Source organism: Diachasma alloeum, unplaced genomic scaffold (genome assembly GCF_001412515.2).
Source record: "Diachasma alloeum isolate Michigan unplaced genomic scaffold, Dall2.0 Dall_scaffold_00581, whole genome shotgun sequence".
NCBI lineage: Eukaryota > Metazoa > Arthropoda > Insecta > Hymenoptera > Braconidae > Diachasma > Diachasma alloeum.
The window spans coordinates 129,777-148,530 of NW_021680713.1; the positions used below are offsets into that span (position 1 = coordinate 129,777).

The window sequence follows — 18,754 nt, forward strand, 5'->3', positions numbered from 1 at the left end:
GAGAGAGAGAGAGACAGAGAGAGCATTATCGTTGCGCTCTTTTGTCTCGTAGAATGGTGGGGCGGGCACACACACATATGCTGCATATCACATGGATGTGCGCCCGCTTAAAAATCACTTTCCATTGGCCCACCCTTAATTGCCAATAACTTTTTAGGTGAGTCTGATCAAAAAGTGCAAGAGGACTTTTCTGCTCAGAATCACCCTCTGATCCTAGGGTGTTCAGATGTACATGTACTTCTGAAACACCCTGTATAGCTGCGCACGAAGTGATCAGTGCCGTTGTCTGTGAAGAAATAAACATGATGGCGAGTATGACTACGTAGTAAATCGGCTGAGTCCTAGGTCATTGAAATACAGATGTCTTTTAGTTATCTCATTTCATTATTTTGGAGTTAACGTGACGATGACTTTAATACAACTAGAAGTCATCTAATTGTTGACTTCCGGGGTTTATAAGGCAACTTGTCGACGAACGGAACGCCAAGAGTTCTAGAAAAATTCAATAGAAAAATCCAACGCTCTTCCCAAGAAATTCCATGGACTTTATTTGGAATTTCATTAGGAATCTATTGAAAGTGTATCGGAAATTCCATTTGTTTCCTTTTCTGTTGATCTTTATTGGAAATTTTGCGGCCTGTTCATGCAATTTTTCTACAAGCGTTAGACCTAAAACAAAAAGTCAGTAGATTTTCGTTCTCTTGAGATGATTTTCCTATACACGAGAAGAAGAAACTTGGAAAATTCATACTCAAGAAGTCTTAAATAATGAATTGCAACAGAATACGTTATATGTAAAAATCAATATCTGACTTTATTTGACTTTATATTGACTTTATTCTATCAGACATCTATTTAAAAATTGAAAAATAGATCAAAGAAATTGCATGATTTTCAATAGAAATCGGCAAAAAAATAATAAAATGTGTAATTGAATGGAAGATAGATTTTTTTATAGGGGAAATTGGAAAAAGACTAACCAAATTGTGATAGGGATTCGGATTGATTTCCTCACTCAATCCGTTTTACACGTGTTTTACGTGTTTGGGATACGGGTTGGGCCATGCAACTTGAGAGAGTGAGATGGCGACAGAGTGACATCGTTCAAAAATGCATGTGCAGTAAAACTTCAATTTTGGTGTTAAATAGAGTCAAAAATCATAAAGAATATCTCTAGTCGACAGCACAAAAATCTAATAAAAGCAAAAGTTCTTTATATCAGCGCAGGTAAACAAATAAAGAAGGAAATCACTTCATTATCCAAGTTAACCTCATTGTTCAACACAACGAAAACATTGACGAAGATGGAGGACATGGAAACAATCGTCCCTCAAAATATCGATTGTCCTAAAGACAACAGCATTCAGGGGGACGATATTAAGGAGAAGCAAAGGAGTGAATTCCCAATGCTCCAACAAAGTGAATCTCGAAGAAGAAGAGACCAGAGTAATTCTAACCTCTCGAGACATGATTATGACATCACCGAAAACAGGAACTATAACACCCATAACAGGAATGATGTTATTCGATCCAACCAGTCGGAAAACAGGTATGATTCCAACTGCAATGGTTCTTTTATAGTTTACATAACGTACAGGGTCTCAGAGCCAGATCCAAACAAAAAACCCAAGTTACAAAAGAACATTGGCAATCTCCACCTCATGTCAGTGGGGATTCGTCTAAGGAAAAACGATGCTAATATAAGAAGAATCAAACGGATTGGTGCCAATCTGATCCAAATTACATACAAAAACTACAGAGAAGCCAATGAATTGGTCGACAATCAAAACTCCTGGTTGGAGAAGAACTGGCTGGCTTACATACCAGACTTCAAGGTAACCAGAATCGGAGTTGGCAAAGGAATCAAAGAGAACCTGTCAGAAGAAAAAATCAGAAGTGGAATCGATTGGGAGGACAAGGAATTTGAAATCCTGAAAATTGACAGATTCACCCGAGAAAAAATTTTTGATGGAATGAAACAAAGGGTTCCAACCAATACAATCAAGTTTACTTTCCGAGGTCAAACCCTCCCAGAAGAACTACTCATATATAAAAACGTAATCAAAATCGAACCCTTTATCCAAAAACTAAAATCTTGCACAAAGTGCCAAAGATTGGGACACCTCAAGTGGAACTGCAGAGGAACACAAAGATGCAGCTCTTGCGGTGAAGACCACGATGTCAAAGAGTGTAAATCTAAGCATATAAAGTGTGCCAACTGTGGAGGACCTCACAAAGCCTATGATGAAGGTTGCAGCATCATACAACAATCAAAGATGATAAATATGATCGCTGCTTACAAGAACATTGGAGTTAAAGAAGCCACCAAGGTGATGAAAAACAATGACTTTAAAAGTCTTAAAGAAACAAAAGAATGGCTCAACAGGCAAAGAAGGGAAGAAGGCTTGCCCGGACCCAGTTACTCAATTCTAAACGACTGGTTCCCTCCAATAATTCAGAGAAACAATCTGATCCCTCCACGAGCACCGATCAACCAGGAATCTAATGTAAATCGGAGACTGATTAAAGCTAGAACCAAAGCCCTCAAAACGAGACACAAGATTCCCAGAAATCCAGAAGAAACCACTCCACAGAACACGAAAAATACTTCATCCAGTCCAGCGAAGCCCAAGGGATTTCTAAATCCACCGGAAGGAGAAGAGATATCTGAAACATTTCTTGGAGAAGGAGAGAAGCCAATGGATATCAACGAAGAGACCTCAAAGGACTCAGGTGGAAACATATTCACAGAAAATCTTTCACAAGATGTTATTTACAGGATCATTTTGGGTGATGGCGAGAGCCCATCTCAAACTCAAAAGAACCCAAACCAGCCAGAGTTAGTTCGTAATCCTCTCACTGAAATCACAAATACTAACAAAAACAAAACTAACAGAATAATTGAGACTAATCCTCTACCTTCAAGCTCAAACAATCTATTTCCTCACAGCCCTTACTTCCCCAATTTCGAGGAAAAGGGGAAAGAAAATTAAATAAACTCCTGTTCAATTCCAAAAATGACTTCAAACCAACAGTTAAAAATAAGACAATGGAATAGTAGAAGACTTATAAATAAGTCCCACCTCACTCCAAAACTAAGCAAAGAATTCGATATAATATTATTATCAGAAATAAAATTAACTAAAGAAAAACCTTATGGAATCATAAACATGAAACTCCACAGGAAAGAGAGAGTCGAAGAGGATCAGGGAGGCGGAGTAGCTGTTGCTGTGAAAGCAGACATACAGTGGCACCCTGTTGACCTAGATCATGAAATCTTCAACAACAATAAGTTTGAGATAGCTGGAATATATATACAATTGAACAATCAGCAAAAAATCTACTGTTTTTCTGTGTACAAGCCCCCAAAATTCCACATAAAAGAGGAAGAATGGACAAAACTTTTTGAAGAAATTAAGCTAATAACAAAAGACAATCCAATGATCATAGGCGGAGACTTGAACGCTAAACATGATTTCTGGAGAAGTGTCAGAGCAAATCCATCAGGAAGAAGTCTTATGAAATCCTTACCGAAATTTGACCTACACATATTAAATAACGATAAACACACACGTTATGATAAACACTCCAATACCACTGATGCTATGGACCTTACATTGGTAAACAGTGCACTGGCTTTTAAGAGCGCCTGGGACGTAGCTGACATTTCGTCATAATCATCCAAATCAATAGCATGGTGTTGAAAGACAGGGCACACAGGCCTGGCTTGAACGCAAGAAAAACTGACTGGGAAAAGTTCAAAACAAACATTGTACAAGAAATAAATCAAAACAATTTCCTGGACAAAAACCACTTGAACTTATACTCCAAACTCTGCAAATCAATCATCAAGAACGTCAAAGCATGTGGTGGCAAAGAAAATATGACAAGAAACAAAAATAAAAACACCAAAGAGCAAGAAACAAACCAAGAATCGAAGAACGATTCCCGAAGATCTCCTAAATGTTGGTGGGACGAAGAACAATGTAACCCAATAATAGAGAGGAGAACCAAAGCCTTGAAGAAACTAAAAGATGACAACACTGCTGAGAACCTACAGGAATACGAGAGAGTCTTAGTGGAAACCCAGAAGGAACTCAGGAAGATAAAAAGAAAATACATGGATAATTACATAACATCCATGGACCCAAATACTCCCCTACAAGTGCTCTGGGACACAGTGAGGAAATATAACCAGCGAAAAGGAAGAAGAACAAATTAAAATAGCCATAAACAAACTAATCGAGGATATTCCTGACAATTACGAGGAACCAAAAGCGTCTGAGGAAGCGGGTAGGAATGCCATTAACCATCTGTGGTTCTCCATCTCACTACAAGAGGTAAAAACAATCATAAATAAATTTAAAAAAGTCTCAGCAGCGGGTCCTGACCTCATATCGAACTCAATTATTAAAAACTTACCAGACGACTCATTGAAATTGCTCACATACATCTTTAATAGAATCTTGGAAACAGGGGAAACCCTTAATGAATGGAGATCATTCGACATATGCTTGATACCCAAACCAGGTAACAATGGACTAAGACCTATCTCTTTAGCTTCATGCATAATGAAAGTGTTCGAAAAAGCCTTCATGAACAGATTTGAATATTTTCTCGAAACCGAACTGGTTATACCGACATCTCAATTTGGTTTCCGAAAGGCTAAATCATGCCTAGATAATCTAGCTATTTTCACCACCGACATTAAGAATGCATTTGCAACGAAGCAGCTTTTTGGGGCAACTTTTATAGATATAGAAGGAGCCTATGACAATGTCCGACCCGAAATACTCATAAGAAATCTAGAGGAACTCCGATTACCCAAAAGAATAATTAACGTCATAGCCAACCTCATAGGACCACGAAAAGTAAAATTTTATAACGCAGGAGAACTCATCGAAGAAAAAACAATCAACGGCCTCCCACAAGGATGTGTCTCGAGCCCAGCTCTCTTCAACGTGTACATGAGAAAAATAAATCATAATATTGGTCTCTGCTGCTCGAAACAGTTCGCAGATGACTGGATCGTCTACTCTAAAAGAGATAACGTCGAAGACTGCATAGAGGAATTGAACGATATTCTGGATAGACTCAATGAGTGGGTAAGACAACTCGGACTGAGAATCTCCACCAAAAAAACCAAATTCATGATATTCAGCCGGAAAAAATCATTACCAGAAAACCCACATATAATCATAGGAAATAATGAGATCAACAGAGTTGAAACCGTTCGTTTTCTTGGCACAATCCTAGACTTCAAGCTAAACTGGAAAGCTTTTACTGACCACGTGAAAAACAACATCAATAAATCCACATCAGTTTTGAAATCCTTATCTAAAAAAGCTTATGGAATTCATCCCTCAACAGCTCTCACGGTTTCCAAATTACTTGTAAGAGCTCGAGCAGAATGGGCAGGCCTCTGCTCCCTTTCAGCATGCAACACAAATAAAGAAAAACTCACTAGCGCATTGAACGCTGCACTAAGATGCGTCCTTGGGTGCTACCCATCAACTCCTATTAACATCCTATACGATTTGGCTGGACAACCTTCTCTGGAACTGAGAGTCGAGAAGTTAACCTGTCGATATATAGCGAGAAGCTATACAGACAAAAAACACCCACTTACCCCTAAACTAGCATACTTGGAAAGGTTAAAAGCCAGAGCTAAAACTCCAAACTATTGTGACTCACTAAACTCCAGAATTTGGAAAGAAGGCCAAGAAAAAATAAAGAAACTAGAGAGACATGAACTTATTTCATGCTACGAGTTCCCCCTAAAAGCCCAACTCGACCCAATAAAAATCGAAATCGAACTAGGCAGAAAAATCAAGAGAAAAGAATTAATGCCAGACGACTTCGAACAGGAACTAACCAAATCCAAACCGGATTGGAGTATTTTCTACACAGGTGGATCAAGAAAAGACAACGAAGAGTTTGCTGGACTAGCAGTTATCAACTCAGCACTAAAAATAGAGAGACTATTCAAAATAGACGCCAAAGCCTGTATATTCGAAGTAGAAGCAATGGCAATCATTCAGTCCCTTAAAATTATAAAACAATCAATATTACAAAAATCAATCATCTGCTCAGACTCTCTCAGCACAATTCAAGCTCTGAAAAACGTTGAGCTTAATGGAAAATCACACAAATACATTCTAGAAATCAAATCTCTCTTAAGCCAAATCAAATCATCAGGAAGAAAGATAGAAATTTGGTGGAGTCCGGGCCACCTGGGCATACCAGGGAACGAAAAGGCGGACAGAGCAGCCAACAAAGCCAGAACCGCAGGTAAAACAATCGAATTTAAATACAACCTTCGAATTTTCTACAACGAACTAGAAAAAAACTACAAGAAAAAGCACAAGAAAATCACGAGAGAATCTTTCAAAAATAAAAGCGTCACATATGCAAAATTATGGGATGTGGGCAGAACACAACCATGGTTCCATAAACTAAACCTACCAAGATACATCACAATAATCAATAGACTAAGAGCAAATCATATGTGCACAGGACAATACTTACACAAAATAAAAAGAAAAGAAGACAGCAGCTGCCCATGTGGCCATGAAGTTCAAGACATTAACCACATCTTCTGGTCATGTGATCTAACGAAAGAACAATCTATCAACTTAGCCTACTACCTCCAAACAGAAAAGAAAATCGATCCACCATGGGAAATCAGAAGCCTCGCCTTCACCCAAGATGCTGAATTGCTAGAGAAAATAGCAGAATTCTTATACAACATCAGAGACAAAATTGATCTCACCCACTCATCCCCAGAAATTGAATAAAAGCGCCAACCGAACAAGGTAACGCTACAGTAACAACACTCTATACTGAGAGTACAGAATGAAGTTGGCTGAGTTACCTAGGGTATTAAGGCCAGCTGCGCAAGCAGCACAAGGAAGAAGAAGAAGAACTTGAGAGAGTGAAAAGACTCGACAGGTTCACCAATTCGAGACGCATTTTAATATTATTTCAATAATTAGAATAACATTCAATAAAAATTATGTGACACCCGTAGGTGATGAGAAAAAATCAATCAATTTGATAAACAAAATCAATATTCAAAAAATGTTTAAATGCACACTTAAATAGTTACTTGAAAAGTGGAAAATTTCGTGCTCAGCGATTGAATCAGGGGTTCAGAACAATAAGACTCCTCTCCCATTCCCCCGCCCCGGTGATTTACAAACGAAACACCTTAAACGCTGGTTAAATCCTGAATAAACCCTGATTAAATCTCGGCACACACTGATTAAACCTTGATTAAATCTGGACCGAAATTGCATTCGAGTCTAGAGAGTGTCTGAATGTAGAATTATTTGACAAACCGAAGTAATACGCAAAATGTTGATGGCATTTCAATTGATGATAGCACTATGACCTAAAAAAATAGAAGAGAATAGTGAAACAAGAATTGAAAAAAAAGAACCCACTCGGAAGGAAATTGTTAATTTAGTAGCAACAATTACTACATTCATGTATAAAAAAATGCAATTGTCCACTTGTTTGTCTAGACATTGGGAGAATCTGTAATTCTGCGAGACGATTTAGTCGCCTTATCCCCGGAATGGCTTTGGCGAGACGTAATCGGTTGGCAGTTGAACCCTGATCAGCGAGGACGTTTAGGAAGTCGCACAACAGGTGTTTACACTATAGAGGATTTTCAAGCAAGATCTCCATGCCCTGCGAATCAAGCTCTCCAGGTTCTCCAAGCAACGAACTTCTGCATTCCCTGTGACGTAGAGGACGACGAGTTGGAGTACGAAATTCCCTGTTTGAATTTGGTGGAACGTCTCCCAGGTCTGTGGGAGCCCTGGGAGTCCTGTTCAACGGCACTACCTCACGCCGGACTCAGGTTATTCCCTGGGGAAGCTCCTCTGTATCATCTGACACCAATTTTTCCACATTTACAATCACAATTGAGGAGAATCACTCAAACTTGGGATCCGAGGGACTCTGATCTATACCAGTGGTGGCGAGGATCGAAACTTTGTGTAGGACCATGTGAAAGTATTATAACTCTTGAAGAAGAGGACCAGGGCTACATCGAACTGCAGGTCAGGGGTCCAAGAGGCTCCGGTTCCCAGTGTTTTGCACTCTTAGGGGTGATTTTCGATGCTATAGATGCTACAATCGATATGGTAGCACCTGCGCTACTTCTGGAGAAACATTGGCTGTCTCCCAGTGAACTCAGGGATTACGATGAGGTTCTGCACATCTGGGAGCCTGCACCCATGCTATCATCTTTGTTAGAGAAAGGATTCGATGAAGCTAAGTTCAAAAATGCCTTTAATGGATGTGAGGAGAGTGTTTGGGAAATTGTTGGCTGTGGTTCTGCTTTATTGGATACTTGTATTCCTGGGACAAGGCAGCCGGTTAAGTTCATCAAGCCTGGGGTTCAAAGGAAATTGGCTCAGATGCTGGATCCTCCTGATCCACATGGAAAAGACTGGTGTCTGCTTGCTGTTAGACTGGGACTTGGAGACCGAGTGGCTAATTTGGATAGCAATGTGGATAGCCCCACATTGAGGTAATTTCTCTCTTCCTATATTTTTTTGTGAATATAAAATTCTTAACTGATCTCCAAAAGAAATGTTTCAATAACTTCTTGAATCTAATAGGTTTCGACCGAAATGTCATGAAATTTCGTTTTTAGGAAATATAATTTCCAACAACCGAGATTTCGTAATAAAGCTGATAAGAGAGGAATAACAGAAATGTACTAGTAAATGTCATAGCATAAAAATTTGGAAAAAGTCTTCCTTTCAATTAGATTTTTGACGTAGAGTGATTTCATTGCATTTGATGACGGACGAATATATCGTCGATCGCATTTTCGTTAGGGGAGGGTGGGGCAATGTGGACACTTCAAGAATTCTTTTTAGAAAATTTCTGTATGTCCGGGCCTGATAGTGCGGTTTTTGGTTTACCACTTTTTAGAAAATATAACATTAATACGCGAAAATTCATTGATATAGATGTGGAATTTTGACCCACAGGAGGTACTATTTAAGCTCAACTTCGGTGCACAATTTCAGCCCGATCGGTCCACTAGTTCCTGAGATAACCAACTTTTTGTATAAAACTATTTTGGTCAATATCTCAAAAACTACTTGACCGATTTCATTTTTTTTTTCAAAATACTCGTCTCGATGTCTTCTATCTAAGTCAATGAAAATATGTAGGGGAGGTTGGGGTAAAACGGACACTTTTGACTTTTTTAAAAATATTAATGAGGTGTTGAAATATTGATAAAATTTAATTACTTTTCTTTCAATACAAAGAACAATTCTTTCACTTTGTGATGAGCCTAAATTGAGCTCAACTTATAAATTTGTTTCTGAGTTATGAATAATTTTAAAAAAGTCTAAAGTGTCCATTTTACCCCACCCTCCCTTATACCCATTCATATGAAGTTTACGAGATATTTCCGATTTTGCATTTTTTGCCTAAATTCCTTTTGTACGCGATAACTCAAAATAAAATCGAGATAGGAAAACAGAGTTCAGTAATCCAAGATGATAATCGTTGTAAAAAAAAAAACATGAAACATGCTTCCTGTCACAGGGACAGGGAATGTGATATACATTAGGATGGCTCAAACGTTGAAAAAATCGAATTTCGATTCTTTTTATTCTGAATATGGTAACGAAAATAATGAAGAACCCATAGGAATTTTTTCAAACTTTAAAAATTATTTTTGTACTGGCGCATAGCAGTTCAATTTGCTATGCACTTTTACATGTTCTCATAAAGAGAATGTGATAATAATTTTTTTAATACTCAATTACTCAATTTATCGCTATTACCCTTTGTAGACTTTCTGAAAGGCAGGTAAGAAATACATACAAAAAAATTTCTCTGCAAAATAGCTATTTGTTATTGAAATAAAAATCCGGATTGATGCGAGATTTAGAGGCCTTCAGACGCCTCTACAAGTCCTACGGAGTGTCTATTATTCGCCTAGATTTGATAGAATGATCAATGAACTATTTGGCAATCGTTTGGGAAGGAAAACAAAAATTATAATAAATCCAATGCCGAGTAAAATGCGACAGGTACAAGGACAGGTGTCCGGCTTATCCGGTGCTTCCACAACGGTCGTATAAACTGATATTGAACCCAGTCAAAAAAATTGTACCTGAGGTACTGACCCTTTTAAGGAAGGGACCGACCTTTCAACCCGCGCGTCTGCTGACCGTACATGTTTTTATTTCTTCCATAAAATTGTTATAGTTACAAATTTTTTCATTTCAACATTTACATGGTTGAATCGATCAATTTACAGCAATTTCAACAAAATTTGAATAGAAGAAATAGCTTAATTCTAAATAGTACCATGCCATTAATATAATTTTCATGTATCATTGATATTTAATACTATTAATATTAGTTTCCAATTATTTTTTTTGCTTCCGAATGGAAGCATTGTAATCGTGCTGTTTTCACATGTTCTAATTTTGATTGGAAATTATGTAGAATGGTCTGAAACATAAAAATACGAAGTTTGACGACCATGTCTGTCGGTGTCAATGTCCATCGCCACCTTTCCGGTGGTCGATTTTTGGAAAATTGAAAATTTGGAAAAAATCTGAAATTTTGTTAGATTATAGACCTTAACAAGGACTAACTCTGTACGAAAGTTCAGCCCGATTAATTAAATAGTTTTTGAGAAAAAGCTATTCGTTTTTAAATCGTTTTTCGCTAATATCTTCGAAGCTAGTCAACCGATTTCAATTTTTTTTTTCAAAATATTCGTTTCGATGCCTTCTATCCGAATCAATCAAAACATATATACCCGTTCATACAAAGTTTTCGAGATATTTCCGTTTTTCTGTTTTTTCATAAAAATCCTTGTAATTACTCTTGCTTGTACAAAAATTGAGATATCAACTTGAAATTTGGACAGAGTCTTCCTCTCATGATAATAATCCTTCCTGTTGAAAATGAGCTCAATCGCATGAGTAGTTTCTGAGATATTTGACTTTCTCTAAAAACCTTTCATGTGCAATATCTTAAAAACTACGCAACCGACTTCAATTTTTTTTTTCAAATATTTACTTCGATGCCTTCTATCCGAATCAATCAAAACATATATACCCATTCATACAAAGTTTTCGAGATATGTCCGTTTGTTTGTTTTTTCATCAGGAGGCAGTTATTTCCACTGACATTGTTGATATCTAATCTGAGCGGGTTTGGTGTTTCCATTTTTTTCTTTCTTTAATAGAATGATTACAGATCCATTCGGAAGCTTACTACCAATGGGATTGGTAGAAATGAAAAAAAGAAAAAGAGTTATAACACATAAAGTAACGGTCAGATGGCTTCGGCCAAAAAAGCTCGAACCCCTGCTTGTTTTAAATAGCATTCTATTGGAATGCAACGAGAGGCAGCAAATTTAAAGGTATTCGTTCATTATCCGAAAAAAAATACTTTCAATTCCACTTCAGTTCTCCTCTATATAGTGAAAAATTCATAAAATTGCACATAACAATAAAAATGCAATAGAAATTCTAAAGCACTTGTAATAGATAGATGATATTTCCCCACAAATAAAATCAAATTATTCGAACTCTTGTTACCTAATGAATCATCATGGGAATTAAATACGTTAAACGCTGTTCAGAGGCTTTTTTGATGAGCTTTTCAATGAGTATCGAATATGTATAGTTAATTGAGAAGAGAATCTCGGAGAAAAATTTCAATAGCGAAGTGGTCAATCGGCCCAAGTCGACTTGGATTCCTGTTGAGTTTTCATACAATAATCTCGGAATCTATGGGATATATTGAAGTTTTTATAATAACCGTTTTTGTAGAGCGGAGCAAGGTCTAAAAGAAAGATGTCTACGAAAATTACGTGATTGTTCAAAAACTTGAAGTATACTGAAATCGACATGAACCGAGATTGCTCAGGTCAATATGAATTTTTCGTTACGCTGTGTTTTTCAGATAGTTCTCTAATGAAAACTGTAATTCCTCCCTGGTGCAGCCAGATGTCAATGCCCGCAATTTTCTGACCACGAGCATTGCATCTTGTTTAGAGTTTTCACCTCTCGTGAGCAAATCATTGTATTCGCTCACGAGAGATACGCTTCTCTCAGCTACGTCGTTTGTCCCTTGGAGGGATCTCACAGTTTTCAAAGCATTCCCATAATCTTCTCTTTCTCCCCACTTCATTGGATCGATATCCAAAAAAGTATGGTCCAGATTCAAGATTTCGAAGAATTTAATTGTGTTTTGCGTCACAAATTGGTCTAGACTCAACTCTTGGTTGAATTTTCGACCCTTATCTCCTGATTTTCTCCTCTTCCGATCATCTTGTAATGGGGAGCGAGATTTGATAGCATCGCACATTCTCCTTTTCATATCTATATTGACATTATCGTCGAAGAATGCAAAAGCGATGAGTTCATCTGATAAGTACCAGAGATGGTTCGCAAATTTATCAAATACAGCGTCATAAACTCCTGACAATGCTGAATTATCCGTAGTCAACTTTTTCAATAATTGCATGATGAATGGGGCCAAGAGCTCTGAAGCGATTACCATCCGGAAGATTTCCGCCCAAGAATATGATGACGAGTTCCAGAAACTCTTTGGAGTCCTTCCGACTGTTGTTGATCTATGGAGTGATAAATGAAGAAGAGATTGAGTTTCGTAATTTAATAAGGTAAAGGGAAATGATTTTGCCATAATAAATACTGTCGAATCCTTTACCACCTACCTCTAATTGGGAATATGCGAAAGCAAGGGCATTTTTCGCCTCATCCTCAACTGCGGCTTGGACATCAGTATCTCACACTCCTGGAGAAAATTTACTTTTTTCGATGTCCGTCCACTGCCCTTGAAATCTCTTAAAAATGGGAATTTCTCTTAAAAATGGGACTTTCGCCATTTGCGCTGCCTATGTTGCTGGAAGTGGTATCAAATACCATGGCACATACTTCATTGACAAGTCCCCATTCGTCCAGGCACGTAAAGATGGCATTTACCTGCTCTTCACCACTTCCTCGGTCCAGCTTTGGCACTCCGAACAATTCGTCTCCCTCGATACATGATACAAGAATCGGAAGTCGGTCGACTTTGTTGAATTTGTTGTCTATGGCTGGTAGTAGTTTACCATCCCAATGAATGGTCGTAAAACTGGGGGAGTTATTTTTGATATCGTCTTTGATGGTGTCATTCAGAGATTTACGTTGGGTCCGTCTGTCCCTACGGACCGTTTCGCGACTTAGATGAACGTCTTCCAGAGTGACGCCAGCTAACATGAGGGTAGACGCTAGAATCCGTGCAGCCATGCAGTCGCTAACTTTGACTCGATCCAACACAGCAGTAAGGTCCGGAGTCAGGATCTTCATTTTCTTTGCCTTTTTGGGCTGCACGAACCAGCGGAAATCTCCATCAGCTTCTTCTTCATCTTCAAAGTACAGAAACAGCTCATCGAGATCTCCCTCATCATCCCACTGATAATTGCTATAATTCACAAGAATCCCGCTAGGCTCATCTGCAAAATAATGAGAATTCATTAATAAAAATTGGAAAAATTCATGAGTTAAAATTGAGGGTAGAAAGACCTTGAGGGGACAGCGCTTGATGTCACTCAGATATGTACCCCATGGTACGCCTGAAGTAATTGCCGATCGGCTGGATCGTTTGAAGAAATTTTCATTTATTTAAGACAAGTGACATTTTTCATAAATTAAATCCTTGTTACAGCGGTGTGGAAACGAAGAATTAGTGCGGAAAGAAGAAATATCATTCATTGTTAATCGTCCCCCAGATGCATGAAATTGAAAAAAAATCAGTCCAGTGTACCCAATTTTCGAACAACGGGAGTTGTTTTAAATTTTCCGTAAAATGTGCAGAATATCAATAGCAATCCACTATTTGCTAATTCCACTTCGAAATACCTTAATTAGTCTTTACTTAATGTTTAATGCAATAATCAATCAATTTATTTGAAGAAAACAAAGGAATAAAACAAGGTAATACGACAAATGTTTTGAAAATTCATGGAAAATTATTTCTCATAGTATTTTATGCAACTATTGTCATTTTTCATTGAAGGCAAAATCAGTTAAACTATTTTGGAGTTGAATTTGCAAAAAGTGGATTGTAATTGTTATTCTACACATTTTTTTTATTATTTTGAAACAACAACTCTCATTGTTTGAAAATTGGGTACACTGGACCGATTTTCAAATTTTAGGCGTCGGAGGGATGAATTAACCATGAAGAACGATTTTTTTGTACAAATCCTTTGTTTTTACGCATATGAAACAAAGATTCAACTTCTGAAAAATGTCACTTGAATGTTCTGGGATTTCTGAAATTTATAGGAGTCTCCCCGCAAACAGAACTACTCATCACTGTGAAAATGAAAAAAAAGGGGTAAATAAATTATTTACCCCTTTTTTTTCATTTTCATTTTAAAAGTTCGTTCGTTAAGCGGAAGGACAAAGATTCAGTCATGCACGGACTAACCATTAGAACAGTTCAGGAAATGGTCGGAAAATATTCAATTGCCAGATGAATATTGGACAATTCTTTTTCACATAATCAAAATTTTACAAAAAACAAAATAGTCCCCGACAATACGTCACAAACAGCCATCATAGTTCGTATATTTTCTTTTTGAAAGTTAAGGTTTAGGAGTATGCGAATGATCCACTTCTTTAATCACTTCTCCCAATAATGAAAAACATCAACAGATTTTTTTATTAAAAAATGTAAAAAAAATAAAACCGCAAAATTAAAAGCAAAATACCATTTTTCTTTGCACTCGTAGTATGACAACGGCCTCTACATCCATCCTTATAAAGAGTAGACCTCCAAATCGTAAGCTTAGCCGTTTCAGACACAATACAATATGTATAACCACCTAATATAAGTAACGGCCTTCCTTTCTGCGTTTTCGACAATTTGAGAGTTATCTTGACTACTCGATAGCTTTAACACGAATGATCCGCAAATTCAACAACATCTCAAACAGCAGTACATGCTTTGCTCTGCTTGTAGTCGAGAAAATAAAATAAAATAAAATGAAATTCAATCAATAACCTGACGAAAATACCTTCATCCTTGTGTAATGCGACAGTGCTATTTACCAGTCCCCAAATAAACACTCACGCATGAAACGATCGAAATAACACAATATATAATGACAAAACAAATTATAGGAAATATCATTTTGTAGAATATCTTATTAGAAGAGATATTTTTAACTAAAGATATTTTCAACTAAAGATATTTTTAACAAAAGATATTTTTAACTAAAGATATTTTTCCAAAAGAGCTTTTTTCAGGAGATTTTGGACAAATATATTATAGTAAAAAATAAATTGTCGTGCCACCCTTTACGTTGCCCTGCCCTTAAGGGGAGACCCTGTGAGCTTTAACAGTCCCAGGATATTCAAATGACCATTTCCATGGAGGAGAAAGTTCATTCGTAGAACCGAAAAATTAGTACAAAAAATTTGTTAATCCAAGAAATCACTTGATTTGTCCCCCAAACGTTTGAAATAGGAAAATCGGTCCAGTGTACCCAATTTTTGAGCTATGGATTTTTTTTTCATCAAATTTTTTTAACAAATTTGTCGAATAGCAATTACAATCAACTTTTTGCAAATTCGACTCTAACACAGCCTAATTGATTTTGAAATGCAATAATTAATGAATTTTTGAATCTTTTGAATTTTTTTTTTTTAATTTTTTTTGACAATAAATTTTTTTTATAAAAATAAAAAAAATTAAAAAGTTCAGAAAATTCTTTGAGGGATGATTTTTCATAGTTTTTCATGAGACTAGTGTAATTTTTCATTAAAGAAAAAATAAATTAAGACATCTTGGAATCGAATTAGCAAAAAGTGGAATGTAATTATTATTCTATACATTGAAAAAAAATCCATAGCTTAAAAATTAAGTATATTGGACCGATTTTTCATTGTTAGGCTTCGGGAAAGAAATGAACAATAAATAATCATTTTCTTACCGACCAGAATATATTGAGAACTACTGAAAAGTTGACGAGACATGTAGCATTAAACGTTCTGATGAAGGATAATGTTTCCGATTCATGTTTCCACGACTCATAGATATCGTGTTATTATTAATCTTCATGGAGCACATCGTTTTGTGTGACAGGGACAACTGCGAGCGCCGTTGTCTCGCACAGGGTAGTCGTGTAGTTGGGTTTCTATTGCTCCCCAGAACACGCATGTATTTCCGACCTCCACCGCTATATACTAGTCGGTGAATTCTCTACCTGAACAGATCCGAAGAACCATCCTCTGTCATTTTTACAACCTAGCACCGGACCGTAATCAAGGATATTTAACTTTTACCCAAGTTTTATAACCATTGACTGCCAGTAGGTCAGATATTTTAGTCAAACTTGAAATGCCATGCGCTACTGCAAAATTAAATTTAAAAATCGGAAAAAAATCACACAGTCTCACAGTTCCCTGGACTATTTGTTTCAACTCTAAAAAAGTTGAATTTTTAGTTCTTATTTGTTATAAGCCATATCCTAATATACATCGAAACCATTTCAAATTCTCGAGAATAATATATTTTTAATCTAGGGAGGTAAAATAAAGGAGCTGTGCCTACATTCGGAATTCCATGAAGCAGGAGGGAAATGTGTATTTTGCGCCCGCCGCGGTGGAAAGATATTTTCCGTACTGATTTTCACTTTTCCTCGTCCCCGGATTGGTATTGGTCCTTTCCCAAACTCGTAAAAGTGAAAATCATTATGGAAAGATATCGTTCACGACTAGTGGCATGGGGTTTTTTTACTCACGTGGTTGGCCACACGTATGAAAAAATCGTATAGAAATTTTCTTTTATACGGATTGCGTATAGAAATTCTATAGGATTTCCGTATATGATATTCGGATATTTGTATACAAATATTCTTTATACGAATTATTTCTATACATAAATTTTTACATAAATTTTTGATTTCATACGAAAGATATCTAAACGCTCCCGAGAAAAACGTAGAGAAATGTCGCAACTCCATACGAAATGTTTCTACACATGTGGCAGTGCGTCGTATAGGATCAAAACTATAGAAATAATTTGTATAAAAAATATCCGTATAGAAATATCCGAATATCATATACGAAAATCCTATAGAAATTCTATACGCAATCCGTATAGAAAATTTCTATACGATTTTTTCATACGTGGCAGTCCTCGCCTTCGACTCGGACGCCTTTCACGCGAGTAAAAAACCCCATGGCACTCGCCCTGACATATACTATGTTTTCGAATCAGCAGGTAGATTTTTTTTGCCATTGTTGATATCTAATCTGAACGGGATTAGTGTTTCAATTTTTTTTAAATAGAATTGGTACAGATCCAGTCGGAAGCCTACTGCCAATGGAATTGGTAGAAATGATAAAACTAAAAAGAGTTATGACACATAAAGAAACAGTCAAATGGTGTCTACCAAAAATTCATGTATCTCTATGAATGTATTTCACGTTTTTTTTCTAAATTTTCTTAGTGGGAATCAATGAAATTTCATCAATTTCTTCATGAATATAGACTTCCATAAGCCCTATCCATTGACCCTAATTAAAATTCAATTTTTTATGGGTTCGAAAATTTTGTTTAAAAAAAATCTATTCTTTAACCCCTCAAGTACTTGTCCTATCGGCCGACGTCTAAATGTCATATAGACCCTTTCCGTAACTAATAAAAATTCATTATTTTTCGTACTATTGTAGATATCGAAATTCTAAACATTTCCCCATGAAATAGGTAAAATTATCAACACAATGCGACGCCATTTTTTTTGTTGGATTCGGGTGTGGACACAATAAGTAGTATACGGGTTTTCTTGTTAGAACACTGGTTTATTGGCTACAACACGTCTCTCGTCTCGCAGTAGAGTGAACTCTCGCAAGTTACAACCTGATGGAGAGGAGATCCGCGCATGCGCAAGATTGTGTCTCCATATATATATATCATACGCAAGGGCCTAAGCCCAGTGGGACCGAGAGCTGGTGCCACCTTTCCAACACTCCCTCCCGACTGCTTCCGAGTCCTATACGCAATCGAATCACCAAACACTTTAATCACATATCCACACGTGGTCAATGAGCCTTTGCAATCTGCAAAGCTAGCGTCTGAGTATGCCTCAATCTCACCTGTCTCACCTGTATATCTCAACCCTAAGTCAGTGGTTCCTCTCAAGTACCTCAGTACTCTCTTTACCATTTTCCAATCCTCATCTATTGGACTCACTTGATGTCTGCTCAGAATATTGACAGCGTAAGAAATATCAGGTCTAGTAGTCTCTGCTAGGTACAACAAGCTACCCACTACTTCTCTATAAGGTGTGACCTTTTCCTAATTTCAATTAAATTAATACCTGAAATGATGAGAGGGTAATTGAAAGAAAAAGGGCAAATAAGGGATTAAATATATTCTCTGAATTTTACAATTAATAGATCATCAGAAGACGTCAAAAAGGCCTTTACTTGAGATCTAGGGGAGTGGGGGAGGCCAGGCAACTTTTGTACACGTAAAAAGGGGATGACTCTAATGCAGATAAAAGGGGAGAAGCTAGTCGTGTCGGGGGAATGCAACTAAATATCAAAATAATAACTAAAGGGGAAGAAACAAGAGAGTGTAGGCTCACCGTTGGGGGGAATGGAAAGAAATATTGCTTGAGGCGAGGGGGAAATGAGGGGGACAACTCGTACTCACGACTTCCAGGTGTGGTCTG

The 18,754-nt window shown here is 37.1% G+C and overlaps 1 protein-coding gene across 2 annotated transcripts in view; it reads left to right on the forward strand.

Annotated features, from left to right (window-relative positions):
* The window catches only part of LOC107043464 (death-associated protein kinase 1), an 84,706-nt gene that overhangs the window by 49,988 nt on the left and 15,964 nt on the right, over positions 1-18,754 (forward strand). For both annotated transcript variants that reach the window (XM_015264994.2, XM_015264992.2), the window contains exon 15: positions 7,527-8,542. In XM_015264994.2, coding sequence (XP_015120480.1) covers positions 7,527-8,542 — 1,016 coding nt within the window. The remainder of the gene's footprint in view (positions 1-7,526; positions 8,543-18,754) is intronic.